The sequence below is a fragment of the Cucumis sativus genome, chromosome 6 (assembly GCF_000004075.3).
Source record: "Cucumis sativus cultivar 9930 chromosome 6, Cucumber_9930_V3, whole genome shotgun sequence".
Classification (NCBI taxonomy): domain Eukaryota; kingdom Viridiplantae; phylum Streptophyta; class Magnoliopsida; order Cucurbitales; family Cucurbitaceae; genus Cucumis; species Cucumis sativus.
The window spans coordinates 26,949,117-26,973,612 of NC_026660.2; the positions used below are offsets into that span (position 1 = coordinate 26,949,117).

General features: G+C 33.0%; 3 protein-coding genes across 7 annotated transcripts; 1 reads left to right on the forward strand and 2 right to left on the reverse strand.

Annotated features, from left to right (window-relative positions):
• Positions 1-1,526: 1,526 nt before the first annotated feature.
• On the reverse strand, positions 1,527-4,288 carry LOC101211597. Of its 2 annotated transcripts, none has more exons than XM_004143512.3 (3): positions 3,809-4,276; positions 2,870-3,618; positions 1,527-2,319 (listed from the first exon to the last, which is right to left on the reverse strand). In XM_004143512.3, the coding sequence occupies exons 1-3, from the start codon at positions 4,094-4,096 to the stop codon at positions 1,794-1,796; spliced, it is 1,563 nt and encodes a 520-aa protein (XP_004143560.1). In that variant the 5' UTR covers positions 4,097-4,276; the 3' UTR covers positions 1,527-1,793. The 2 variants fall into 2 exon arrangements, with proteins under 2 accessions (XP_004143560.1, XP_031742935.1); XM_031887075.1 differs by having other exon boundaries at positions 2,056-2,305; positions 3,809-4,288.
• A 337-nt stretch (positions 4,289-4,625) lies between these two features.
• LOC101210112 (hypothetical protein) lies at positions 4,626-10,419 on the forward strand. 2 transcript variants are annotated; one of them, XM_004143423.3, is made up of 14 exons: positions 4,626-4,783; positions 4,920-5,081; positions 5,189-5,250; positions 5,586-5,663; positions 5,751-5,832; positions 5,980-6,050; positions 6,682-6,783; positions 7,206-7,295; positions 7,833-7,907; positions 8,158-8,190; positions 8,738-8,815; positions 9,009-9,074; positions 9,262-9,329; positions 10,063-10,419. In XM_004143423.3, exons 2-14 carry the CDS (start codon positions 5,027-5,029, stop codon positions 10,082-10,084), a joined length of 882 nt encoding a protein of 293 aa, XP_004143471.1. In that variant the 5' UTR covers positions 4,626-4,783; positions 4,920-5,026; the 3' UTR covers positions 10,085-10,419. The 2 variants fall into 2 exon arrangements, with proteins under 2 accessions (XP_004143471.1, XP_031742936.1); XM_031887076.1 differs by having other exon boundaries at positions 4,655-4,760.
• A 4,806-nt stretch (positions 10,420-15,225) lies between these two features.
• Positions 15,226-18,262, reverse strand: LOC105435927 (proline-rich protein 36). Of its 3 annotated transcripts, none has more exons than XM_011659672.2 (2): positions 16,608-18,262; positions 15,226-15,711 (listed from the first exon to the last, which is right to left on the reverse strand). In XM_011659672.2, exons 1-2 carry the CDS (start codon positions 17,767-17,769, stop codon positions 15,665-15,667), a joined length of 1,209 nt encoding a protein of 402 aa, XP_011657974.2. In that variant the 5' UTR covers positions 17,770-18,262; the 3' UTR covers positions 15,226-15,664. The 3 variants fall into 3 exon arrangements, with proteins under 3 accessions (XP_011657974.2, XP_031743862.1, XP_031743861.1); XM_031888002.1 differs by lacking the exon at positions 15,226-15,711 and adding an exon at positions 15,776-15,980; XM_031888001.1 differs by lacking the exon at positions 15,226-15,711 and adding an exon at positions 15,776-16,001.
• Between the last annotated feature and the right edge of the window lie 6,234 nt (positions 18,263-24,496).

A 24,496-nucleotide genomic window follows, 5' to 3' on the forward strand; every position in this document is an offset into this window, starting at 1 on the left:
AAACGAGGATCCTAAGTTATGGGCCCCATGTAGGACTTTGGTACTCTGCGGACGCTCCTTCGTGAGACTAAAATACAACAATCGAGGCTTTCCACCGTGTGATCATTAATGTGAAGAGATCTATTGAGTGAGTGAGCGATTAGTCCATTGATTAGATTTCCAAAACCACAAAGGAAGGTACCAAACCACCACACCCAATTTTAGCCCTCTCATTTTTCTCTCCATCTCACAAACCAAAACCTCTATTTAATCCCTTCCAAAAAAGCCCTCTAATTAAATATTTTATATAAAAGTTATTATAAATGGGTCAAATTAACTCATTTCGCAAAAAAAATAATTATAACAGAGTAGAAAATAAAATATAATATCACCCTTTTCTCCTTTATAATATCATATTCGTTTTCTTAGATATTCTTTTATCAATATTATATTAAAATTGAAAACTCAAGTAAAGACAGTATGATCGTGAATTGCATTCTAATAAAGATTTAAAATTACCCACTTTTCTTAAATAGTTTTTTTAAAAATATTATTTTTACCTAATTTTAGTTTATGTATTTAATGTTCATAGTACAACAAGTTAAGATTTCAGTATTATCACAAAATATAACACAAATATTTATGAGTGAACAAATAGCAACTCTATTGCCAAAATTGATTACTAATCTACTATCTTTAGTAGAAGTATTTATATAATTATATCTCAATTTTTTGTGGGAAACATAATTCTACGACTTAATTTATAGTGAACTTGCTACTGAAAAGAATAATTACGACCATAAGTTTTTGAAATTTGAATACTAAAACTAGTTATCTTAAAGAACTTTCACAAGTTGTTGTATTTTAGAATGGGGGAGAAAAAGGTAATGTGAGTGTGAAAGGGAGCAAAAAGTGGAAAGGGAAAAGAGGGCTAGTTTTGAGAAGCACTTGAATGTGGGATCATAAATATGATTGAAATTGAAGTTGAAGTTGGAGGTTGGGTTATCTCTCCATGTGCACCAGTAAATGAAGAGATTTCCTTTTATTGATTGTTTTACTTAAATTTGAAAATGGTAGGGGCAGAGGTTTTTCTTAATCATAATAGATCCCTTTACATAATAATCCTCACCACACCACCTATTTTTTATCTCTCTCATTAAAATCTATTTCTTTTATATCATATTCCTTGGAAGTTTTTTTCATTCTATGTGACACAGTTTGTTTTTGGAATTTCAGTCCTTTTTTAATTCTTATTTAAACTTAATTTAGAGATTATGTTTGTCTTTTAATATATTTATTTATTGACCATCCATCATTATTATTTTTATTTGATGTACGAACTTTAATCACTAAGTTTGTCAAACCTTTGATTTGTTAATTGGCTTTGAAATTATCGTTAGATACAACTTAAATCCATTAGTCAATCATTTGAATGTGCAGGATATGGCGGAGAAAAGAGACGACGGATGTGATTGTGAAGCACACCTAACTGATGCCCATTCAGAGGATTAACACATTTCTCTTCACTTTAGAAACAACTAAAGAAATTAGAGTCAAAATCCCGTCTTCTTCTCAATTGTTAGAAGCATTCATTTAACTGGTGAAATGCACAAATGCTCTGTTTTTTGTGATAAACTACATTTTTTTGTGTTACTCTAAATTTGAAATAATATAAAAAAAATTCTAACATTAGGGAGATATAAAATATCAACTATACTTTTCATTGTCTGCCTTCAATACTGCTTTGGTTCGTGTTGATCAATATTTCCTTGAGTCCTTGACAATTTTGAATGTTATTCCTGGGCTGTAAGTTATCATTTCGAATCAGAATCTATTAGCTGATGATTGAGAAGTTGTTTTTCATCGCTGTCAATGAAATCAAGACTGTCTTCAATTTCATAGGTAAGGTCAACCTCTGTTTGATCCTTATCATCAAAATCTTTTGCCTCCGAAATATGAAACTGACTGTCTTGTTCATAGAGGGGTGAAGTGCTAGATTCCAGATGCAGCATTTCAGACTCTATCAAGGCGTGCATTCTTGCGCGCTCTCGGTCTCTTGGATACGAACAATAGAGGAAAGAGTAGATGAAGCAACACAGTGACATTGGGAAACCAATGGCTGCATATAGTGCCCTGGCTAGTGATTTTGCATTCTCTCTATCAGTTTCAATTTGTGATGAATCTGTGGATCCTTTTGCTGCTGGTTTATATCCATAAACATGCTGAGCCAGAATTCCAACGACAGGAGGAGCAAACGATGACAGAATCGACTCAAATGATCGATCCAATGCATAGATGCTTGTGCGTGACTTCTTCGGGACAATCTCTGCAAATATTGGGCTATACACACCAATTAAGTATGCAGGTATGATTGTGCAAAGCATGACAGGTATAACTAAGTATGATATGATATTTTTTCAATTTACCTAACCTTGGCTTCAAATAATCAAAAAACCATTCAACAAAATTTATGTGGAATACATTAAGGGGTGTAGTTTCTATATTTTACGAGTAGCAACAATTGTGCACCTCAAACACCACACAAATTTTCCAACTTCAACCTATTAACTTCAGACTTCAAAACTCAGCTTCACACCCCAAATAACTTCTAGTCGACATAAGTTCTTGCAAGTGGTACTTTCTAAAATAAATAATTCGAGTGACTTAAGCATCCACAATTATTGACCAATATGTCATGAATGTCATTGTGCAACAAAATTCAACTGAGAGAGTTTTGGAACCAAACTAATCAAAGTTAGTGAGAATTTAGATGAAATCTTCTTTATTTGATTAGCAAGACCTCCTAGAGTGCATGAAAATTGGTATTGCAATAATATAAAGTTGTTAAAAAGTGCATTAGATATCTATTCTAGTTGATGAAGACACATACTTGTTAGTTGCTGGTGCATTCCATGACATAGAGAAACCCATTATGAACAAAACCAGTCCATGCAAGAATGTTGTGGATGGATTGTCGGGCAAAACCAGCAGCAAGATTGCAGCAAGAGGAACTGCAGAAGCTGAGCTTATCTGAGATAAAACTATTCTTCCTGAATTAGGAAAGCGTTTTGATAAAATATCCCCCAATCTTCCTCCAAAAATACCACCTAATGAACTAGCAATTATAAAGAGAGTCCATAGAAATCCTGTTTTCTCGTGAGAAAAGCCTACTAGCTCAAGCCACATAGGAGCAAATGACAAAGCCGACCATGGAAATGATCCTGCAACCCCCTGAGATACAATTATCTGGAAAGATTGGATCCCTATAACTGACTTTGATTCTTTAACTAGATCCATCATTTCTGACCAGAATGGCTTGCGTGGATGATCCTTATCTCTTCCATTAATCTCAGAAAAGTGTGGATCGTTTGCAAAAACCCATACTAGCAAACCGACAATAACACTAATGAGTCCAACAAGATGGAAGGCAATTCTCCATCCTGGGATTCCCATGAAAGATGTCGAAGCCATTAATATAGAACAAAGCCCACCAATGATAGAACCAAGATTTCCTGTTAGTTGTAGCCATCCAAAAGCCAACCCGCGGTTACTATCATCAGTTGAATCAGCAACGAGAGACTGGATGGCAGGTATCACTATGGCAAGACCTATTCCATTCAAACCTCTAGAAATTGCCACCTAATATGATTATCAAATTAATTAGTATTAACACTGGTATGAGGACGAAATTCACTTCCATTTTAGTGCGTTAACGTTCTTATGACAAATTTCACAATTGGAATACATGAGACTAACGTTATTATAGAATGAAAGAGGGGAAATAAGATTAGTGGTTGAAATCAGAGTCATGGATATGAGAAAGAGGAACCTGGAAGAATGTGGAGGAGAGGGCGACGAGGAAAGTGGCGGCGGCCCAGAGAAAAGCACCTACAGCAATGACATGGGCGCGATTGTGATGGACGGCTAAGTAAGCAGCTAGAGGGTAACAAGAAGACTGAACTACAGATCTGAAGAGGGTTAAGGAACCTAAGCCAGTGGGATCGATGTGGAGAGCGGCCCCAACTTCTTTATAGACTCCAGGCAACAAGGACTCATCGGTCCTCTCCATAATAGCAGCCAGATTCACTAATATCAAAGTCACAGTCTCAGATTTCATGTTGGGCCTCTCCACACCCAGATGGATAGGGGATCGGCACCGGAGAAGTGGGTTGACTCCGGGCCGGGAGGTGAAGTGAAGGCTACCAGAGAAGAAGAGGATTGTATGGTTGTTGGTTTTGTCATGTGTACTGCCGTTTGACTTAAACGGTAAGGATAAAACATGAGACTAAAACGAAGAAATATAACCCATCGGACTCACCTGATGAATTCATTCAAACTTTTTACCTCCCTAACCATCTCCATTAAATTTTATAAATTTATTTTTAGATAAAAAAAATATTTTTTTTGAAGACAAATAAAAAGTCTTCATTGGTATAATTTAAAATGAAAAACCCATTTCATAGTTTCATCATTTCTCAGCCATACAAAAATAGAATTAAGAATTATGTGCAAGAAAAAAAAAAAAAGAGACATTTTTCAACTTTGAGAAAACGTTAGTTCGTTTCCTTACCGTAATTAGCCTATCTATCATTTGATTATGTGATCAGCCCAGCCCAATTTAGAAGCCCATCCATTTATTTTAAACATATATAGAAAAATACAGATCAATAAAATAAAATAAACCCTATGGAGCAGACGGCATCAGCAGGACCCTCAATCCTCTACTTCCCATGATCTGCGATTCACTGACCCTCACCGCCACCATTCTCCTTCTCCGTTCGGTAGTTCGCCGCCGCTATCTACGGTTTTCCTCCCTCTTTTAATTTCTCCTTGTGTTATTTTTTTCTACAAGTATCCAATTTTTTAAAGTTAATTTTTGCTCTTTTCTTTTTTACACAATTTTATTTTATTTATTTTATTTATATTTTTTCCCTAACCAGGTTAATTTAGTTTAGTATATCATTTCGGATAACTTCACCAAACTTAATTCTTGTCCTCCGAGCCCCCAATTCTCCGCTCTAGGGCTTCTGATCTGACCAACACCACTATGGCTATGCATACTGGAGTAGGGCTTTCAAAGATCCTGATTCTTGTGGGAGCTGGTATTTTCTTCTATTTCTGATCCATCTTTCAGTTTATATGATCCAAGAACGGTTTTTTCCAGACTCTGTCACGTTTCTTAATATTGCTATCCTGCTTATTTTTACAGGCTACTCCACTACGATCATGCTTAAGAACGGTAAACTATCTGATGTATTGGGTGAACTTCAGGTATCGATTTCTTTTATTTTGGATTTCTCCCCCCCCACCCCACATCTATTCTGCTAATTAGCTCCTATGTTGGGATTTTTTTGAGGAAAATTCTAAGTCGCTATTCAGTACTCATTTTTCGTGTAATTATCGACTAGGGTGTTTTCAAGTTCTTGCCGTCATCGTTTGTTTACGGTGGACTTTAATATCTCGCTTCCTAGGAAATTGCTTATTGGATGTCTCATAAATTTGTCTCAATCTTGTTTAAAGATAGAATCTCCTGGCTCAGCTAAGCGTTGCGAACATATGTTCAATTTTGATATGAGTGACTTCATTTTATATTGTTATGCTTACAGTCCTTGGTGAAGGGCATGGAGAAGTCTGGGGAGCAATCCGATGGTGATTCTGACTACTCTGATGCTATTGCTGCTCAGGTGCTGAATGATTATATGTATTTTAAAGAGGTATTGTCCGGTAGTCACTTATGTGGCTAATGAAATTCCCAATTGACTATTGTGCAGGTGCGTCGACTGGCTATGGAGGTTCGACAACTCTCCTCGTCACGCCAGATCACTATTCTCAATGGAAACTCTGGGAATATTGGCAAGTACCAACATATTTTCATTTAGTTAATTGGAAAATTGCATAATTGATGATCTTTGACGATGTCCCCATAATGGATTTTGATTTTGCTTAATGCAATAGTTCTACATGTCAGTGGTGACTCTTCGATTATTTATTTGCAAACAGGTAATTTATCATCTCTCATAGTTCCAGCTGCTACTTTGGGTGCTTTGGGATATGGATACATGTGGTGGAAGGTAAACTTAGGTCTGTTTCGTACAGAATTTGAAGATAAAGGATTCAAAGAAAACAGAGTTGTATTTTATGTTTTCAGATGCGTTTGGTGGCAAGTTCCAAAATTGAATTCTAGTTTTAGAAAAAAATTTAAATGTGTTTCATACTACATAATTATAAATCAGATATGTGTTCCATAATGTTGACAATTAGTTATTATTAATTTATTTATGAATATAATTTATGTTCACAAAATGAGTTAGATTGCAATTTTAGTCCACATTGTTTGGAGAAAGTTAGAGTTTAACCTATAGTTTGATAAACAATCCTTATGGTTTGACAACCTTCATAAATAGTCCTTACGAGCTAGGCTATTCTCTATGATTTTATCAAACCAAATAAACTAAATTCTAGTTATAAACCATAGTTCTATCCATTTAAAACCATTGAGACCAAATTTGTAATTTAACCTAAAAAGTTTCTATAATTGTTATTTTGTATTATTATTTAGATGATGATCTAATATTACATCACACACCCAAAATTTAATGTCATTTTGTTTTGCTGTCTTTCTATAATTTAGTTTCACATTGGTTGGTTCGTCTTTGTTTTTTTTCAGAACTCATATCCTTTTTGTTCTTTCTGTTTGAGTAGGGACTTTCCTTCTCAGACCTTATGTATGTTACAAAGCGCAATATGGCTAATGCTGTCTCAAACTTAACCAAACATTTGGAGCACGTATCGGAGGCCCTTGCTGTAAGTGTGGTCTAGTATTCCCTTTAACCTGTTTTATTAAGAGGGAAAGAAGTGTTTGTATGGCTCATGTCATTGTGTTAATATTATTATAATTAATGAGTTTTGAGAACCTGGCATACACATTTCTGCATAATACTTAATCCGTGTTTCAGACATTACTGATATTTATTAGTTCATTTATCTTTCCTGTTATGTATTTTGTGGAATCAAACATCATAAAACATTCAAGTCATTCACCCCACCCCTCAAGCTGTGTATCTATAGTTTCAATTTTTTTTTTCGTATTTTTTATTTGAATTCTTTTAGAAAATTATTGTTATTTTTTTTTTCATAATGATTCATTGGTGTTGGAAATTGTGACATTGGCATAAAGGATATAAGGAATATGTTGACAATTTTGTACTTATTTCTTTTGTTGATAGGCAACAAAGAGGCATTTGACACAACGGATTGAGAACTTGGATGATAAGATGGTTAAGCAGAATGAACTCTCGAAATTGATTAAAGAAGATGTATGTGATCTAAAGTTTTTAAGTTCTGTGACAATTGAGTTTTATGTCATCTGCAAGTTTTAGTAAACCAACATTTTTGTCTATGGTATACGCATGTGTTAGTGTTCAAAAGTTAAATGTTGAATGAACTATGGACTTTATGGTGGTCTAAAGTTATTTTGATAGAAATAAATTTTATACTGCTGGTAATCACCTTTAGCACCACATTTTGCTATTTAGTTTTTAAAATCCCTTCCTTTTCGTGTCGCGGTACACTTCTTTTCTCATAGTGTCATTTTGCTATATATATGATTGCATGGACCTGATGCTTTGAGGTATCAGAATGTTATGTAGTTTAGAAATACCTATTCTCGGAAGAAACATTGATAACTTCCATGTAATATGATCTCAAATAAAACAAAGCTAAACTGCGTAAGCTAACTCTGTATAGATGTAGTGAGTTTAAAATCCTGTTCATATAAAGTGGTAGATGGTACATTCTGTCAAATATTTGATTACATTTACATTATTTTCATATGGTTATGATTGGTGGAACAGGTGGCAGGAGTTCAAAAATCTCTTTCCGACATCGACTTTGACTTGGGCGAGTTGCACAACATGGTTTCTGGTTTGGTGAGTTTTCCATCAGACTGGTGATGTTATCAATTTATTGCATTTACCATGTCATCAATTTTTCCATTGTACTTTCACGGGCATGCCAAATCATTTTTTTCTATAACTGCTTCTGACTTTCAATGAGTGATGAGTAATTCTTTAGACCTTGTGTTTACTGAGAAGAATATGACATTAAAAGATATTACATATTAGGTACTACTGTTACTTGAGGATTAATAAGTATATTACATCTCTTGACTTGTTTCAGGATGGGAAACTATCTCAACTTGAATTTAAACAGGTGAGAAACTTCCTCTTTTAGATTTTGGTATTTTTAAGTATTATATTATTACTGAATTGGCAGGCAGATCTGCGTGGGAGCATTCCCCCCCCCCAATCATGATTTTTCAATTCTCAAACATATTACAAATTAAAATTGTTTTTTTTATTGGGAAAATTGTATCTGATTGAGCCTCAGAATTTCAATTGCTTACAATAATTGATAGGTACATTGTAAAAAATTTAGGCTCCTATTATGCACATTTTGAAGTTCAGAGACCATCTAGAATCAAATTCAGAAGTCCATGGGATAAGTTACTGATCTTTTTTATGAAATTGTGTCCCCTGAAATGAAATCCTGGATCCGCTATTACTGGTCTTCCTTTATACTTTAAAAGGGGAGGTCTCCAATCAAATATAATAAATCGGGTTAATTAGTGGGTATGTATTCAGAATAGGGAGGCTTACCATAGTTCTTATTTCCTGACATGGTTTTCTTTTTTATTTTTGCAGAACCATTTCTGCTCTTATGATATTGGAAACATTGCTTATAATAATTTTTTTATCAGGATTTTGCAACTCTTGGTGTAATGTACTTGTGCAATGTTGTCGATGGAAAGCAAGTAAAGATGCCTGACACTTTAAAGGTTGATCCAGTATTTCTTTTATTTTTCACATATTTATCATGCATGTATGTCGGTCAATTTAACTACTTGCTCAATTATTTCCATTACTTATTATTTCAATCTTGGAACTCATGTTACATGTTATCTCTGACTCTTCACTCCATGCTTCCCAGTGAAACTAATTTTTGTATCCTTTATCATACCCGACTTGCAGGAGCAGTTCAAACTTTCAGGCAAGGCTCAGGGTCAGCTGATGCATCTGGAATCTCCCAATCTTAAGGTATGTGATATAAAGCATACCCTGATTAGTTGACGGGAATGCAAAATGGTTGTGGATGTGATATAGAAGTGGTTCTTATGTGGGGGGATGTTTGGAGGGTATTAACACGTATATGAGTGATTTATTGTCTTAAATATCATTTACTATTTGTTACTTGTTTGTAAGTGTGCCGATTGCATTCCTTCAGGGTCTTAAAGAACTCACTGATACACTGTCACAAGATATTACATGCGAGCAACCAAGAGCCCTGCTCAGGTTTGTTGATTTTTTAGCATCTTGATCCTTCCTCTACATGCAGTAGAAGTGATTGATGTTCCACTAATGTTTAACAATGTTGTTTAATTAGGGTTTTCTCATTACTTTGAAAAATTGGAATTTAAAACAATAAACACTACATATCTTGTCTTGTCCAACTAAGACCAACCCCACTAGAAAATCTTGCTAGTTTGGATGTGTGAAGAATAATTACCTTGCCCATGTTAAATTGCCTTGGGTTCTACTTTCCTTCGGGGAAAAGTTGATAATAGAATAAAAGAAAAATAGTTGAATGGTTAGATTATCTGGACCGGATTGCCTAGAAATGTATCTCATTTGTGTTTCGCATCTTTAGATGATGGTCTCTGTGTGACTGTGTCTTATTAAAAAGAGGGGAAAAAAATTCGGCCCCTGGTTGAGAATATATTAAGATGATTAATATGACTAGTAGTAAGGGGCATTCTAATAATTAGACATTAAGTTTGTTAAGTCTTTTGGGTTATAAATAGGAGAGTATGGCTAGTGTGAGGAGAATTTTGGGTGAGCATAGGCTCATTGTTTTTTATTTTCCTTCCTGAGTTATGGGATATTTTTCTTCTTGTTGGGATCATCTGTTTACGGGAAGAATAATCCTATTATCCTAACACTGTTTTCTTTTATGCTTTACATTCTCATTGAAAGATTTCTTGCTTTGTTGTGACCGTTTATATGGGGTTGTTTTGAGAAATGGCAGGTCCACCTCGACTAGATGTTAATCAGAAGAGAGATTGTTTATTGTGCACCCTCCCGTGTTAATTCTACCATCATCTACATAATTTAAGTTAAAATCTTTACATGTATCCTATCCCAAGGAGGCGTTCTTTGGGCATTTCCTTGTATGGATTTTCTTTTTCTTTTCCCCCCTAAAATCTATGAATAGTTTATGTTGGCAATGAGTATATTTTGATATGCGATGTTAGGACATTTTGGGGTGTGATTACTCCTTCACACAAATAAACTTTTGTATTGAGAACTTTCAGTTTATCTCCAGATTCTACAAAAACATTATACGTAAGGGTCATGGAACAAAATTTTGCCCCGTAGTTTGTTACGACTTTTGTTTCTAGTTTGTTTCTTTTACACCACTGTTAATTTACATTTTTTATCTTGTTTCCTTTCTTTAATCCCCGCTTACTTTATGTACTTTAAAATGTTATATTTCTTTATGGCTCCAGCTAATCCAATGGGCAACCAAAAAAATTGAAAAACTGTACTCTTGAGTTGAGCAGTGAATAAATATTATAATAAATCTGTTCATTTACCTTGGGTGTGCGTCATGTTTACTAAACGTGTTATTCTTTTAAGTTCTAACGAATGCTCTGGGTTTATACGTTGGGAAGGGTCTTCTTTCGTTATTGTCGCTCAAGAATTAAAAAGAACAGTATGAATCGCTCAAGAATTAAAAAGAACAATATGAGTCGACTGCGCAGTTTGTTAAATATATATTAGCCAATCAGCACCTTGTGAAACATTGCACTAATCCTTGACCAAAGTGGTTTAATACCATTGTCACTTGTATTGTTCGATCATTCCGGTGACCATAGGCTATATAGCGGTATCTTACCTTGGAACTGAAGATGAAAATAGCAGATAGCATTGCCTTCGGTCATGATTCAAAGCTGAGTCCCAGGCCGATGGTTAGCCCAAAGAAAAACGTGACGGTGGTTTATGTTTAGACGGTGGAGGGAATGGAAAGGGAGTGGTGAGCTCAGCTCATGATTGAGTTTGCAGATCCAACGTGGGGAACCGTTTCTGCGGTGCTACCGAATCCATGTGATCGTATCTCTCCGCTGTGTCTTACGTGGATTTTCCCGCTCCCTCTCTTCTGGGCCCCATTTGACGAGACAATGACGTCAAGATGATATGTATGACCATCGTCCCGAAAACGACGTCGGACCCTCTCGGCGTAGTGGTTGACACGTGGAAGCGGTGTAAAAACTGAAATTACCTGTTGGTGTAAATGTAAGAAATATGAAGGTGGGTTTAGGGTATTATGATTTTTCGTATAAAATTTTATTTTTATTTTTTATATTGGGAAATGAGTCACCGAAAGCGGTCATTTCCATTAAGATCTTACTCAACATATCTAATATACGAATCTTTTACTTCTGTAGCCCCTCCTCCTTCCTAAACACCTTTCACTTCCCTAATCATTCGCATTTTCCTATTCCTTCTCACCTTCTCAAACTCATCACATTTCCATAACTATTACCTCTCCTTCTTTATAAAATCCTATGTTTCTTTCAACTTCAAGTCCTCAGATTTCTCCATCTCTTTATCTATTTTCTTCTTGTTTCAAATAAATATTCTAATCAACAAAATCATGGGATTACTACATCATTACTTCACTAATTCAATGTGAATGAAAAGATGTATATCATATGATGCTAGTGTTTGTGTGATCATTGCTTATATCTAGAAAATTATACGGTCAAAACATTTACCCTTGGTTTTTCCATTGAAAAAAATTAACACAATTAACGCTTCATTATTATGAAGTGAAACTTTATAGCCTTAATTTTGGAGTTAGAGAAGAAGACTATCCAATGCATCTTTCATCATTATTAATTTGCGTGTGTTACATACAAAAAGCTTAATTATTCACCTTTCCAATAATAATGTACTGATAACAATAATAATCTAATAGTCTTCCCATGTAACCACTTTGCCACGCTATGGTCTATCCCTTTCCATTTTCTTAAACCTCAATTTAAAATCATTCTAATTTTACGGTCATTTCGTCATCATACTGTCTTTTCATGTCACTGTTTTTTTTTTTTTTATTCATCAAATTTGTTTTGTTTTATTTCAAAACTTAGGCAAGGCGTTGTTGAATTTAGGCCATATTATATAAGAGAGGAAAACGATGCATAATACTGTAAATAAATAAGCTTATGCATTTTCAGATATAATTAAATTTAAAGTCATTGTCAAACTAATTGAGACTCTAATGTTAAGTTAATTAGTTTGTTATGATCTTTTGAATAAAAGAAAATAGCTTTTCTCTATTGTATCTGTTTTTCTAGTCCTATAATAACTTTTCTTTATGAAACCATGTGCCATGGAAGTTTTGTGTGGCAGTCAATTCAAGATATTCAAAGTCCATATTCTCTTTATAAACCATGACTACGAGGCATCTTGATTTTTATGATTTTTAAAATTATCTAGTTTTCTTGCTTTTCTTAGATTCCAAATGTCTCCTTGTTTATATATAAGACAAATTACACTAAAGTAACTCAAGATCATATCCATGGTTTATTAAGTTTCTTTTTAAAAGTTTTCAATTCAGTTCTTATCCATCCTCAATAAATTCTCACCGGTTTCCAAGCAACTTCGATGGCTATTGAGACTCAAATTACAAATGAGCTCCCATTAGCTCAGAAAAAGAACATAAAGTGAGTAATTAAGATATTGATAGTGAAATCTTGTAAGTTAAATGAAATACATAATCACAAGAGAACTTATGTTCAAATAAGTAAACAGAATTATATTATTAAAGAAATACGTACGTTGTGCAATACCTAACAAGATCTATAGGAGACATAGTCTCATACCGTCTTATGTTCAATACTATCCAAGGATAGAAATTTGCAAACATCGATAACATAGGTATCATAGATATTTGTGGTGTTCTTAAAAGAAGAAGAGCTAGGTTGAATAAGATCATCGGGTAAATGGAGAAGCCCGTGGGACGTCAGCCAGTATTCATATAACTTGGAATATATTTTAAGTTTTATCTTCATAAATGGAATCAAAGCAAGATTTTCTCTAAGCTCGACGACCAAGATTAGATTGGTAGGGGTTCCATATACTTTATTGCATGGAAGGATTGTTGCAGTGTGACCAATAAATATGCCATATTTGCTAAAGAAACTGAGAAGATTGTAAATTTTTAAGTGCGTAAACAATATGTAATGGAGTAAATGGAGTCTTTTAGTTGAAATAAAAAAAACAAAGTCATGAAAAATTAAATACCAAAAAATAGGCAATATATATAGGTAAAGAAAGGCTATTCTGAACAATGAAATTAATTAAGAAAAATCTAGAATGCATAAAAGAAGACATCTTCAACAATACATTAATGGTGTCTAGGTTAAACTAAAAACAAACCCATTTAAATTTAGATCCTTATATTAACCAACACCCTACTAAACTTAGGCATTAAAGAACGAAGAGGCACAAGGAAAGCAAGTGTGAGATACTTCTATGCATATCATAAGATTCTTGGATTGAGTTTTAAAGTAAATTAATATAATAAATAATTTAGCTCCAAAAAAAGGAATGTAGGGTTTTTAATTAAATATTGTTGTTGAGTTGGATATGATAAGAAAGAAAAGTTTAATAATTAGTGGTGTTGGTTTTGAAATGTAAATGTGGAGGGAAAATGAAATGGTGGTGGCAGACAACACGGTTTTATGAAGATGTTCACCCTCTCATTTTTAATATAATTAACACTATCTCTATTTTTCATCAAATTATTGTATTGGACCCATTTTCATGTCTTCCTCTTTTATCACTCTAATTATTCTCCAATTCTATACATTTCATAATTCTTTATCCCATTAACACTTTTACTTTAGTGCTTCTAAATAATTACATCTTAATTGAAAGTCAAATTAGGAGGTGGACTCTAAAAGCATCATAATTAATACCCATACCATAGTTCGAGCTTCCATCCCTAAATATGTTTATTATGATATAATATATAAGACTTATATATTATTTCAACCACTAAGAAATACAAAGACATTTGAAAAATAAGCTGTTTTGCCATTAAAAAACAGTTTATTTTATATACATCATACTTCAAATCTATACTATATACCATAGTTAAAATACATGCTATGTGTGTAAAATCCCTCTGCATTTTACATGACAAAATAACTGCAAAAATAATGTCTAAAGAAATATATCTTTGCTTTAATTAAGTCGATTTAGATTAATATAAAACTAGCTATATATACCTTCTTTGTTTCATTGAAAATCAATCAATTATGGTTCATTTTCCTTCTCAAAGTAGATGCAGCATACGTAAGAAACTCAAAAACATGTGAAGAACTATATAAATCATACATTTTTTATAGTGAGATGTTGGTGGGATATGGTAGCCAATATGAACATAGTTATTGAGAATTGATATTTTCGATATGCACTCGTTTCTCTAACTTAGCATTAGTGGTATTAGAAAAAAGGTTGGATATAGAGTAATTATCTAATCTTCAAGTTGATGGTTTGATTCTATATGTGAACTACTATTCTTTGAACAAACTGCATTTTGTCATCCTAAAGAACTATTACATTGAATGATATCATTTAATTTGAAAGCTTGATTTTCACTTATTAACACCGTGATTGTGTTATATTGTCAAAGGAATTACAATAAAAAGATTAATAAGGAGAAAATACTATTTTTATAGTACAAATTCATCCGACGATCAACTTGATTCAAAGGTTGCATCCAATCAATAAATATTGAAAGATAAAATAAAAAGTTATTAAAATCGTAAAACAAAAAGAGAGGTAAAGATTCTCCTATCATTGTCATATTTATCATTGTCATATTTATAATTGTAGATTTGAATAATTATAAAAATAAAAATAAAAAGTAAAAGGTAAAATACAAATTAGAGTAAAAAGAGAAAAAGGTAGTATATCTCATAATCATTTTATAATTGAATAAAGTTTCATCATTGTTTTAAAAAAAGCTAAAAGTTTGAGCTTTTACTAAACATAAAACTAACCTCGAAAAAACTGAAGAATTATGTAAGATTTATTATTGTTCGTATGGTAATGGTAATTAGAAATCACAATAACTACAATCAACAGGAACCAGTTTAATTAATCATAATTGTTAGAATTAAAGGTGGTAATTAGTGAAAATTTGAACAAATTATGTTGGGTACAGTCGAGTTTTAAGATTTGCATTAAACGAGGAAGAACGACAATGATAGTCCAATCAAATAAAATTTTTCAAAAAGAAAAACCATTTCCAATGAACAAAGTAACAAACACCAACTTCGAAATTGGAGCTTCTGCTTCACGAAATTCCATGTCCTTGATCCCGATGCCACTTTCTTATTCTTCATCATTTTTTTTTTCGTTTTAATAATTGCATGCATAAATACTATAAATTACATGTTTTCATATTTAAACAATTACTTAACGTGTGAGATTACTAAAAAAAAGTTTATAGAGTGAAGAAATGGAATTTTATGATATTTGTAATTTGTATGTGTGGTTGCCAGAAAAGGTTAGACAGCTATAAAGCTGTACTTTTTGTCCTAAAACTAGAGGCATCAACGAAATTTGGGGCACCACATCCACGTCTGGTTTCCAATCCCGACTGCACAACACTCACACTTACACAATTATATATATATATATATATATATATTTACAAATTTAAATACACCTAATTAGGTTGCATGAATTTATGAAGTTTTGGATAGTCATTAATTACCATGATGGAGCAATTGACAATTATAATAATATAACACGCATAAATCCATGAATGAATGCATATATCCGAAATTAAAAAATGTACTTGTTTAAAGATTTGTTGACAGAGATTATGACGGCTTCACATTCCTCAAATCTCGCCTCCAATCGCTCCTAAATTATATGGAAACAATTCTATTTCTTTTTTATATATAATTAGAAAGAGAAAGAGAAATGGAAGAAGACAAATAAGATGAGAGGGCATGAGAGGGCATGGTGTTTGGTTAATAGGCAAACAAAACAAAACAAGTAATTGGGGGTTCATAATTTTTGAGATTAGGTGCATGCAGCTTTCAGAATGTATAGACAGTACGAGGAGGATGGTTTAGCTTTACCCACACTGTCTACTGGATTTATCTACTTTACCAAAACCCAACCTAATTAACTGCTCTCTTCCTTTTTATTTCAATATATTTTGACACATATGATAAAATCAAATTAAATAAAATAATTATTTATTTGGATGTATGTGATGATTAAAAAAATAAAAGGCATATGGAAAATTGGAAATAAGGACGAAATCCCAAAATGAAAGTGTGTAATGTGATGTACATAAAATTTTGAGGGAAAAACAAACGGAATCTGAGTGGTTTTTCGTTAATTATACCTCTAGTTTAATGGGGGGGTGGGGGTTGTGATTCTCAAGACTCATATAAACGTCTTGGTATATGGTTGGGAATATTTATGGATAAATAGAGTAATTAATTTAATCTGAAGAACAAATCCAAGATTCCATCATACCTTCACTTCTAGTTGTCACATTCTCTGACCCTTTATCTCCATGAAAATCCAGGGATGAAGAAGAAGCCGAATAGTTGTTGTTAACTTTAGTACCCGTACAGTATTTGCTATTCATGGACCTAAATAAAGCTTGGTCCGACGCTACTCCTCCTCCTCCTGCGCCGCCTCCGCTACTTCCCCAGTTGGCCGGAAGAATATTTCCACTTTCTGAAAGCAACTCTTCCGGGAGAGGTGTTTGATGAAGATGGTGATTACGATGTGTGTCGGTTTGGGTTTGGTCGGAGCCAAGGAGGTTAATATTTGGTTGGTGAAGCGGCTGAGGGGGAGAAGGCTGAAGATTAAAAATAGAGGACATGGGAGGAAGATAATGATTCTGTTTGGGTAGGAGAAAATCGGAGGATGGAGAGAGAAGGGAATTAGTTGTGGATAACTTTTGGGGAAATGGACGGAGTAAGTAGGGTGGGGAAGAAGTGGAGGCCGTACCGCCGCCAAAAAGGTCGAGTCGGGCTCTGGGGAAGGAGGAAGCCGGTGTGAAGGGAGGGGCAGGAATCCCAGTAAATTCCTGAACCATGGCTCGGAAATTGGAAGTATCGGTAGTGAGAACTGTAGTTGGGGCTCGCCTCGAGGCTCGGGTTCGTTTCCTCGGGTTACGAACGGAGGGGTTGCTGGTGCCAGTAGTAGTCCCAGTAGCAGTGTTACTATTGTTAGGAACGACGTCGCTTCGATCTGTGGTGAGCGTTAAACCTCGTGGTGCTTGGTGGACTACATTGGGTTCCGTGGTCTGATGAGGGACTTGACTATTCGTCGCCGCCATATAAGAATTGGGTGTTGAGGAAGGAGGCATGGAAATGGAGCCCGGAAAGTGGATCGGGTTGGGGTCGGATCTCGGGTTGTTTCTGGGCCAGAGGAAATCGAGATTAGGAATGGAATTTTGGTGTGATCGAGTGGATAATGGATCGAGGAAGTTGGAGAAAGGGTCGAAGAGGGCGGAGGAGGTAGAAGAATGAGGGTGGTGCGCCGTCAGTGGTGGGGATGGATTAGCCTTAGGACCGACATGCCCTGGAGGTTTGTTTAAAAAACCAGAGAACCCCTCTGCGCGTGAATCGTACTCATCTTCACCACCGCTCGAGCTTTGTATACTTCCACTACTCCCAGAATCCATTATTGGGCCAAAGACGTACGATCACCCTCAAATGAATCAGAATCACGTTTGCAGAAAAAAAAAAAGAAAAAGAAAAGCTGATGATCTGCTCCTGCTGCTGCAGCTGCAGCTGAATCCTTGATGACAATCTTAAGAAACCTGACCCATTGAAAGGGGGGAAAAAAGGAAAAAGAAAAGAGCAATCGGGAAAGTAGCGTTTAAGAAGCGACGAAATCGGTGGAGTCGTAAAGTGGAAGCTTCACTCCTGCACCTGAAATGTCTGTAAAGGGTTAGGGTTTTTGAAGAGAGAGGGAGAGAAAGAAGAAGAAGAAGAAGAAGAAGAAGAATGGTGTTGTGTGAGTGTTTATTATTAATTGGGGGAGGGGAAGGAAAGGGAAATAGAGAGGTTGCTTCTGGCTGTGGTTTAACTCCACGAGAAAACGATCAATGTGGGGTATTCATTTGATCAGAGAGAATAGGCAGACTCCAAGATGCTATTAACACAGAGTCAAAGTAAATGCAACTTGCCTGTTTTTTCATCCTCTCCTATATCTAATAATATATCACCAAAAAAAAAAAAAAACTTTTAATTTCATTTTAAACCAATTATTATATTAATTAAACAACTTTCTGATACTTTAATTAATTTATATTATTTATATATAAGGGAAGGGAAGGGAAGGGAATCGTGAGGTTGGCTAGCAACCAAAGTAGAGAAAATGTAGAGAGGGTTGTTGAGTATTACGAAAAAAGTCAAGAAAATCACCACCATCATTATACTTTTCCACACTTATCCCAAGCCCAATTTTGTACTTTCACCCTCTTCTGACATATACCCCTGCGTGTGCCCTTCAGCCCTATAATATCAAAATATCTTTTTTAAATTAAAATTATTTTAAACACAATAAACAAATTTCAAAATAATAAATAAATAAATCAAATAATTCTTTATTCTTTTTAAACATATGAAAATTCTTCTCCCATTCTTTAATTCTCACACGCCATCATGTGACTCATTAACTTTTTAATTGGGCATTAGATCCATTGTGTTTCACAGCACTCCTCGTGACGACTCTCCGCCATGCAATACCTTTATAATTATACAAATCTTATTTCTATTTATACGTATCTAATACTCTTTCTCCACACCAAACATTTTATACACCTCCAGGCAGCTCCAACTCATATATTCTAATACACTGCTAATGAATTACATAATTGATAAGTTTTCAAAGAAATTAACTATAGAGTTAAAAACGCACTTCCATATTATGAATATGCCAGTTTTGTCGCCGGCCACATTTCAAATGAAAAATGTGTATAAAGCAGCCGCAGCCATGTTACTTCAGCGAACAGATCCAAATTTCAAACCAATTTTTTGAATTACTATTACATTCAATTTAAAACTTAATAATGATGATAAAGAAATGTGCGATTCTGTGGCTAATGTGGTGTCGGTGCGTTCATGAATTTTCTTTAACTAATTTATTTTGTTGTCAAACGTATTTATTAATAATTATGGTGATATTATGCAATTTAATTTAAATTGGACCGATGAAAGTGATCGTTTATGTATATACATATAAATAATATTAAGCTTGTGTGTTATCATGTTCAATATGGGTTTTCAATGTAGATATCAAATTTCGTTTTCCTATTAGAACTCTAGCAGAAGCCAATTTGAATATTAATGCTAATTATGATTATTTTTTTGGTCCCCAGATTATTAAAGATAACACCATCTCTATCTATATATCTATTCATTCATCTATTTTAGTAGCCAAAACTTTTGCTCTAACGTACATCGACTGCCCTTTAGTTGGAGGAATTAAGATATATACTCTTTCCTTCATCATTATAATGTTTTCGCAAGGATTAATATTGACTTTGAAAGACTGCAATTAAGTTTCTATTGTAATCTGAACTTTTGCATATTATATTTCATCCTAATTAGCATACCAATGATCTTTTGATCATTTGAAACCCACCTTGTTATCATTCTTAAAATTACTACTTATTATTATTATATCATTTTAAAGATAATTAGAGTAATTTATTTATTCAAAGTCACTTTCAAGTATTTTAAAACAAGTTAAAGTATGCTAGAGATTTCCATTTAGGGGGAAACCAATACTATATATATATATATATATATATATGTAGTAGTAATATTTATAATCTTGGCATGATGTCATTTTTCACCATAAAATTTCAATTTCAATAACGTTAGAGTTTCATTACTTAATTAGCTAGTTTTATAACTTTAATCGTTGAATATATATCATGACTAATTTAAGTAGTGAAAACAATAATTTAAAACTCATGATTCTCAAGCAAAATGAAAATGAAAATAATTTATATTTTCTGAAAGTAGTTAGCATTAATTTCATAGGTGTTATGTTTTTATGATTGATCAAATGTATACATGCAAAACAATTGTTTTTCTTATATGCATACATAGTCCACTTTATTTTTGATGAGTAAAAACATTTGAATTATTAGTGAAATATTAAACTATAACATGCTACAAATTCATTACTACATTACAACTTCCCAAAAATGGGTTTGGATTATCATTTTCATGTTAACAACATTTGGAAGCAATATAAACTAAACAAAGAAAGAAGAATAGAATAAAAAGTGGAAGAGAGAATTGAAAAGGGTGTGTGTGTGTGTATATATATATGTATATATAAAGGGGGTAGGGAACAATAATTTGGTTATGAAAGAAACAAAAGGAGAATGATGAGAGATTGGCGTCATTTTCAGTGAAACTGTGGGTTGGATTTATGAGCATATAAAGGGCCATTGATGAGAAGAACAACAACCATTGGATTGGTTTATATTGAAGGAGGGAAAAGCATGCTCATGCCCTCTGTTTTACTTTTATGTTCAACTTCAACAGCCATCATTTTTGGATCTCATCATTATTATTATTCTAAAATATAATGCATCACACCCCCCCACCCCTTAGCTAAAAAGTTAGTACGACTTCAGATGAATATCCACACACGGCCCCATAATCCACTATATATATATATATACATATCCCTTTTTAATCTAATTCAGTAAAATATATATATATTTTTTCTACATTTTCCAATTTCCAATTTCACACCATTCTTCTCCCAACCTGATTATTACTGCCTTTGGAAAATGGTCTTTTCGTAATTCATTTCAACTATGTTTGTCAGAAAGTGATTGAAGACTGTATATGGAAATCTGAAAATGAAAGTTTGGTTAGGGGTCATATTTTCAAATTTCTCTTCTTTCATGTTTTACTTTTTATTGCTATATATATATTAAACCCTAATATTACTCAGTTTTAAAATATAATCATTCTTAATTATTTCTTAATTTTCTCAATATCTCATTCGGTTTTACACCTAAACCTTAATTTTGAGTGGGTAATAATGAAAAACAGAAATTGAAATTGAAGAGCAGGAAATGATAAGACATTTTTGAATAGATGGCTCTCAGTTTCTTATACACGTTTAAAGCTGACAACGAAAACTACCAACTATCTCCTAAACAATATTGTAAGAATCTGTGATTTTAACGTTTCTATTTCCATAAACCTCATAGCTTTGTATTAAACCAAAAAAATGGGCACTAAATTTTCACAAATTTGTTTCATTATTTCTGCAGTCTTTACGTATTACAGGTTTCAAGTTGTATTAATCTTATGTACAGTTTGTTTAGAAATATTTATTATAGATTTTAAGAATTACTTGTACTCTTTTAAATTTAAATTACAAGTAAAATGTGTGTTTGGTTTATTATAGTTTCAATTCGTCTCTCAAGTATACATATATAGAAAACTATAGCTTCAATTACTTAAGGTAGTGATAGATGAAATGTCACAGTAGTACGTTTTATTAATTGAGTTAAACTTAGTGTTTTTATTGAATGAAATAGGTTGAGGACACTCTAACAAACTAAACTATTAAAAATATTTTTTAAATATATTAAATTTTATTAGTGAATACTTATAAAATAAACAGTAATTTACTTATTAATATGATGGTCATACTGTCTTTTTGTTTTATATATTTTGCAATTCTTTTGAGAGTCAGGTTCTTAACTTTCAAGGAAAATGTAAACAATTTATAACCAAATTGAAAATACCTCCAAATATGGAAAAAATAAAACAATGATATATGTAGCTTCTTTTTTAATGGTGCATTACAAATACAGGTCGCTTTTGGTGGATTTCTTTCAACTGTTCTTTACACACACATACACACACATATATATATATTTATAAAGCTTCTCAACTGTTTATGTGTTATATTTTTTAGGTATATTTCATTACTTTATAGTGGGTCCATCATTACTTCAAGTTCAAGATAGAGTCATATTGAGTATCAATTTGATTGTTTTTCATTTTCATTCCCCTCTTTTCCTCCTTAAAGAAGAAATTAATAAAGGCCGAGTTTGATCAAATTTTAAACTAAATGCACTTTCTCAATCCCATCATCACCCAATAAATAAACTTCTCCACGGGTTAGCACTACATTAAATCTTAAGATATGGTCCAAATTAATTATATATCTTGATAATATTTTATTTGTAGAACTATCTCTAACCATATGTTTTTTTAGTTCATTAAACGAAATGTTCAAACATCTCAAAACACTCCTACCTATGTAATGAATTCATATTTTGTAGTCATATAAGATATCATTCATTTAAATTATATTCAATTCCATTGACATTAATTGGTGTTCTAAGTATATATATATATATAGAAGCCAGATTCGAGTTCTCTTCCATACACCTCGTTTAATATTCTTCTTGGTAAATTTCCTAATTAAGGGGCGGAACCAAGAAAAATATAAAACAAAATAAAACGTCAGTGTTTTTTGTTTGGTTAATTCACCTTTTTTTTTAAAGAAACAACAGAGTGAATAACTTTTAGGCTTTCTCATCTTATATGGCATATTTTCTTTTTTGAAGAATCCAATATGACTGATTTTTCTAGAGCCATAATGATAAGTAGATGTGAGTTAGTAAATGTACTGAAATACCTCCAATTACTTAATATTGTCACATCCTACATGATTGAATCTTTTGAATTAGTATTCAATCTTGATTTTTTTTTTCTTTACCTACTGTTAATGTTTAGTTGGCTGTAAAACATTTTCGTTTACTTGTTACCTTTGCAAAAAACTTCCCTAATTGCTTTGGTTATATGGTGATTGTCTTAATGACCAGTTGATATTTTGTTCGTGTTGTTGTGGTCCATTTGTTGACTGTGTGTTTTCTTTTAATTAGTCCATAAAGAAAAAGATTAAAAACCTAGAAAAGAGAGGCGCAGCCATAGATTTTGATGTTCGTGAATAAAACTTATATGCTAGAAAATCAATCAAGTATCAACTACTTAGGTAGAATCCAAGTAATCATTTAGTTTAATCTTGTTGTAACTCAATATTAGTGCACACTCAAAGATAAGTTGAATACTTGTAATTCATTTATATATAGTTTACTGAACATATCTCTTCACCAAATTGGGTTACTAAGTGACTTTTGTTACTTTCTCAACTTTACTCTCTCATATTTATGTTAACTATCTTGTTATAACATTAGATACTTGTTTTTTCAATTGGCACATATTTTCAAAGCCAAAGTACACATGGCATAAATTATATGTTGGATTTGTCTAATACGGGTGTGCGTAATTAAACATAATGGTCTATCTAATATAACAAGATATTAAAAGTACTAGTTTCGTATGTTAAGATTAGTTAATTAGTTGCCCTAAAGGTAAGTGTCTTTTTGTGTCTATGGTTATACCAAAGAAGAAAAAAGAAGGAAAAACTCTGAATGAATTTGTAGAGATTATAAAATGAGATGTGAGGAAGTGAGGTTGGTGTAGTATCCTAAGTCCTAACTATATAGTATTTGAAAAATGGGTAATTGAGATGTTGGGGAGGCGTAATTTGGATATATATATAATTTGGGTGTAAGAAATGGGAAATGAGGGGTTGAGGAATAATGTGAGAAAATTAAAAGAAGAGAAATTAATATTTAAATACGTATGTAGAGAGAGAATAAAAGGAAGGAAATGGGCGGCATTATTATTGATTGATTTATTCCGAGATGCCGTACTAAGTTAGTAACCCATCGCCATCCTCCATATTCATTCATTTTTCTTTTTCTTCCACATTACAATCAAATTCTGTACCAAAATTAACCATTTTTCTTTCTTTCCTTTTAATAAATGCCTTTAATTTCTTTCTTTCTTTCTTTCTTTCTTTTGATAATTGAAAACAAAAAACAAAAGAAAGAAAGATAGACGTAAACAATTCCGACAAGTGAACCACAGGTTGGGGTATTCTTTTATTTTTCATCTTTAATCCTTATTATCTCCGACAAGTCGTATTAAACCACTTGTTTAGGGGAAGAAAGAAAAACAAAAATTAACCTGCTACTAGGACCACCCAGTAATTGAATTGAATTTGCTTGGCGTCTATGATCGGATCCTTTGAATTAATAAGATTGAGTTTGATGTGTTCCACCCAAAAAGACTATGACAGTTTCGTCAAACTTTGACTGGCTTAGCTTCTTTTACCCCATCTATCATATTCTACCATTTACCATTTTCTTCTCTCTCTAATTTTCTTTCCTCTTACCCATTTATTCCACTGCCTTATGTTACCAAAACATTACAACTTTTGTAAACCTTCGCCTTCTAACAACCAGAGTCATTAAGAACTCAACTCATACTACTATTCTTCACTCAAAC